General features: G+C 45.6%; 1 protein-coding gene across 1 annotated transcript; it reads right to left on the bottom strand.

Moving 5' to 3' along the window:
- Nucleotides 1-902: 902 nt before the first annotated feature.
- Nucleotides 903-4,509, bottom strand: LOC137917444 (protein odr-4 homolog; the record flags this gene model as incomplete). The annotated part of the gene is made up of 10 exons (XM_068760181.1): nucleotides 4,389-4,509; nucleotides 4,003-4,119; nucleotides 3,650-3,742; nucleotides 3,164-3,270; nucleotides 3,061-3,097; nucleotides 2,586-2,729; nucleotides 2,412-2,507; nucleotides 1,309-1,353; nucleotides 1,111-1,230; nucleotides 903-1,038 (listed from the first exon to the last, which is right to left on the bottom strand). Coding segments are annotated over exons 1-10 (994 nt in total), but the record flags the coding sequence as incomplete, so codon positions are not given.
- Between the last annotated feature and the right edge of the window lie 491 nt (nucleotides 4,510-5,000).

The following is a 5,000-nucleotide window of genomic DNA, read 5'->3' as shown; positions in this document are numbered from 1 at the left end:
AATCAGCCACAATGATGTGCTCGTCACAATAAGCCAGCCAGCCAGTGGGGGGCGCCCCCCTAGGGGGGCGCGGTGCGACGCCTGTGACCGCGGAGAAAATGTTTTTTTGCCTTACGAGAGTAAAGTGTAATTGCACATCCACTCCAGTAGTTGGCAGTGGCGCCCTGATTGTCAGAGTGCGCGCAGGGAGGATTAGCAGAAGAAGAGCGGTTGTAAACAATCTACGGTGGGAGAAGAAGAAAGACCAGACTTCCTCATTTTCGGTTGCAGACTAAAAAAAATGGTAATAAAGTTATTCTTTGTTGTAAGTTGATCTATATTTCTTTCTTTTTCATATTTCTTTGTATGTTAATAAGGATACAAGAGGGTTTTTTTTTTCGGGGGGGGGGGGGGGGGCGAAATGTTTTTTTCTTCCTAGGGGGGGCGCGACAGAAAACAATTGAGAAGCACTGCAATAAGCCAAAGAAAGCCGTAGCCAAATCCCTACATGCCCTCAAAGGCCTCCATTAAAGGACTGTCTGCAGAGGAGCTCGATTTAATCTGAGGAACACGTTCCCGATAAAGCTGCTGCTGCTGCTGCTGCGTTCCTCGACGCGAGCCAGGGGGCGCCGGTGACCGGCTGCTGCGGCTAACGGTGAGAGTCACAAGTCTCTACGCAGCTCAACGCCATCGACACACGTCCTCGTGTGTTTGAGCGAACAAAGCGGCGTGGCCGATGGGGAGGGGAGGGGAACGCGCTTATGATGCGACGTGCTGCTCATGGCGACCCTTTATAATAATGACATCATCTCAGCACGCCAGAGTAGGAAGGAGATGCGATTCTAGACCAGCTGATGCGTATCGAGTCGAAGCTGCAGACGACCATCGGAAACCCGAACCCACCCAGCCCGACGCCCGCCTACCTGCAGCTGTTTGATGTTTGCCTCTGGAGCCGCCCCCGCCCCCGCCCCCGCCCTCGCCCTCCTCTGACATCAGCAGCTCTTCCAGCAGCATCTGGACCCTTGCAGCTACCGTAGACAGCACATCCCTCTTCAGCAGCTTCACACAGAGGCCGGTTACTGTACGGTGGACCCTCCTTCAGCGGCGCAGGTCGGTTCAAAGAGCCATTACCTTTTCAGCCAGTCTGACCTTTGACTTGTTGCTGTGGAGGTAAGCTCTGCTGTGGATTGCACCTCTGACTGACACGCTGCCTCCACACTGCTGGACAACATCTGATAGACTCTGATCATCCTAGTAGACAGAAATCATGGTCTGAGGTGTAATCATACACAATCATATATTTTATACAGTATGCGTAGTATGTCCTACCGGTGAAATGAGCAGTTGAACCGTAAAGGTCTGTCTGTTCCTCTTCTACAGTAAAATATGAAACATAGTGGTTATAAATGTACTCCAGACAATTCAGTATTCATATACTTATATTTTTACCAAGCTTGAATAAATTAGATTAACCAGAAATGTTAACTTACAAAAGTCTTTATTAGACACAGAGAAGTCAGGAGGCCACGTTTGGGAAGCCTCTCATGACCAGAAGATAAATGGATTCAATTCAGTCGATTACAAAGTTTCTGATCCGACAGAACCATGAAGATTCCACAGCAGCATTCTCTCCATCATAAAACGGTGCAACACTGTGAGATCATCAGGTTCTACCGGGACATGCAAAATACTAAATGCTCCATAAAGATCACTTTCACTGCCTGAGCAGAATAAAGAGACGACAAGGCATCGGTGGACTAATACTGATCGACATGCATAGATGATTAGTGGGTCAATACCACACTCACACAGCAGAGACAGGATTTTGATGCATTTTAAAGAATAACCCTTCATTTAGACATTGGCTGATGACTGAACTGGATGTAAATAAAGTGATTAATAAGAATGGATCTGGATGATATAATCCCAAACAAATGTTTTATTTTCAGCGACGCCAGCTAAAAGACAAGATCATTTCAGTCCACCTCATCTGCACCGACTGACCATTGAACACAAAACAGTTCGAGTTAAAATGGATGTTCCTGTTCTGAGATGCTTGTTAAATTATCGTGTTCAATCCAGACGTGAGCAAATTGATATTTGCTGGACTCGGTGCAAAGCTTGAAGGCGTCTAAACTCTGGTTTTAGTGATGAAATTCATTCCAAGATGGTTGGTTTGAGGAATAGATGCAAGATTTTGAAGCATTAGGCTCAAAAATATTATAATTAATGATAAAACAAAGCACAACAGCCCGTCTGCAAACGACCTCAGAGAGGAAATCAGGTTTTGATTTTAACAATTACTTCCAACCTGCCCTTGAGTAACGATCCAATGACACTGCCAAGTCAGCAATCTTTATGGGGTATATATGCTGTATACACATTTATTTACTTTCCAAAATACTTTCTCGGTGTAATTTGATTTGTACAACCTGTCCGGCGAGCAGCTCGGTGTCGTCTGGAAGCGTTTTCCCTTCAAACAGACAGATTCCGTGCTGAATCTGGCGGGCCCACTCTTTCAGTCCTTCCTGAAACAAACCATGAGCAGGAAAGTTTCACTCCTGCCTTTGCTGAATATTTAAGGTGTTTACAGGATTGAAACAAACCTTAAGAAATGCATCCAGGATCTCTGCAGCACTTCCGCTGCCCGGCAGGGGTACCAGCATATCCACATTTACGCAGCATGACACCATGCTCCAGGAGGAACACACACCGGAGTGGTACTTCCAATCGGCAAGCTTGGCCATACTCTGAAACACCCAAAGCCACTGATAGAACTGACAACAGCTCAATGCTTCATATTTTATATATAAATATCACGCAGCCTGAGAGATCGGTTTCACGTTTGAAACCTCAGTCCCTAAATCACATCCTGTCGAGTGACGAGCCCTCTGATTAGTTGATCTTCTACACCGTTGGAATGTTTTATACAATAAATTAATAATAATTATATTTATATTTATATTTAATAGTTATTTTGAAGCCTATAATGCCACAAATAATTTTAGAGGCTTCAGCGCTTTTTGGGGTCGATGATTCGACTTTAATGGCTGCAGCTGGAAGAAACCATTGTGAACTGACCTTTGGATTTTTGACATCAAAGGTTCTGCAGATTGTTCTGAGATGTGGGTAAAGGATCAGCCACATACAGTAGTAGTAGTAGTAGTAGTATGCAAAAGGATACTTTCTGGTCTTGGGGTTGACGTGCAGTGTGACGCAGTCTGTGATGTCATCATCTGCGGGGTTCCACAGGTATTCTGAAGATATGAGCTTCTCCACTGCAAAAACCAGCTGGAAAAACACAGAATCAGACTCACAGGCACACACATTATAGCGAGCTACTTTAAGGGACTTGTCAATCCCTGCTATACAGATACAATTCAATAATAGAGCTCTTAAGACTAAATAGTCTCCACCTTAAGTGACTGTAAAAAGATTTGTTTCCTACAGCTTGATACTGGCAAAATAGATTTCTGCCCAATTTAGCTCCACACTTCAGGGAATAGAGCGTCTGTGTTCTCTTTCATCTACATTTCAATCTATAATTGAAATGAGAAAAACACTCAGATGGCGCAGACCTCCGCCAAGCAGCTCATTCCCCTCCTAATTGGCCCTTCCATAAAACATAAAACCATAAAAACAATCATTACTTCGGTTCACATCATTTCACCTGGCTGAGCGTGGCTACTGTGTCCTTAGCATCTGCATCAGTGATCATAAAGACTCCCAGGACAGCGAGGCCGCCAGGCAGCATCCGAGACACCTGATCAGACATCCGTTAGCTAGTTGAAACTGTAACAAATACATTTATGATGAATAATCCTTCCTGCATTCCTGGTACTCTAGTTGTGCTGTGCAACACCAATAGACGTAAACAATGGCGTGTTCAAAGCCCAGAGATTAGTTCATTTGACTATAAATAATTTCATGATGAACCGTCCGAGCTTCCAGTAGCAACACAGCACGTTATAACAGAATACACTTCAGTAAAACCTCAAACATTAAAATCAGGATACGGTCTACCTGGCGAGCATGCTCAGCCACCCACTCCTTGTCCAAAGACTTTCCGGCGGTTGACGCGGACCCCTCCCTCGGGGGCGTCCGGCTTGCCATGATGACATAATCCCTTTGAGAAGAGCTCTGGAATGTTTAGTCATTCATATAAATCACTGTCTGCATGTCGTAGTGAGGATGCAAGACACTAGCCGTCTCCTCCCGGGACCCAGCCAGTCAGCATGTCCTCCGTAAGGGACACTGTCCCCCACAGAGGACGTGCTGACTGGCTGCGTCTCAGGAGGAGACACAAACAAACGGTGAAAATAACATTTACAAGCAGATAGACAGAAGGCTGGCACAACACACAAACAGAAGTCAAATGAGTGATCGATCAAACGGGAGATGAACCTTACCTGTCCAATGAGGAGGCCCGAGACTGGACACGCGTGCGTCGCACCTAGTTTGGACAGGTAACCCTCCACAGCCTGCTCTACTGCGTATCCACGGCCCATCTCAAAGCATGGAGGTGATGCGTCACACAATAACTACAAAGAGCACAACTTCAAAGGAATGCATGCACTGTTTTACCCAATGACGTCGCTACATAAATGAAAGCAACAAGGCTTAGTTGTGTTCAAAGAAAAGCAACTAAGATTAAGATTCCAGAATATATGCGTGAATCACTACGGAGAATACCTGAGACGAAGAGAAGAACGATTTACTTCCGCTTCAATGACGTACTTCCGTCGCTCATCTCTGACGCGTTGGACGCTCGCCGCGTCATAAAGCCAGACAGCGACAACTGGCTGCGGACGCTGCACGTTTTCTGTAAAATGTCAGCCTGCAGTTTTCTAAAGCGTCTGCTTTAATTATAAACTTAAACAAATGATGATTAGAGTTTTCCCCCACCCACATCCTGCTTCTAATTGGCTCTGGCCCTGATGGCAACGAGTACTAGCCAATCAGAGCAGAGGCTGAGCAGGGCAGTCGCGCGACTCGCCCGGAAATAAATATATAAAAACAAG

The sequence above is a fragment of the Brachionichthys hirsutus genome, unplaced genomic scaffold (assembly GCF_040956055.1).
Source record: "Brachionichthys hirsutus isolate HB-005 unplaced genomic scaffold, CSIRO-AGI_Bhir_v1 contig_260, whole genome shotgun sequence".
Lineage (NCBI taxonomy): Eukaryota > Metazoa > Chordata > Actinopteri > Lophiiformes > Brachionichthyidae > Brachionichthys > Brachionichthys hirsutus.
Note: the sequence above shows the minus strand (reverse complement) of the source record. Positions and strands in the feature narration are given on the sequence as shown.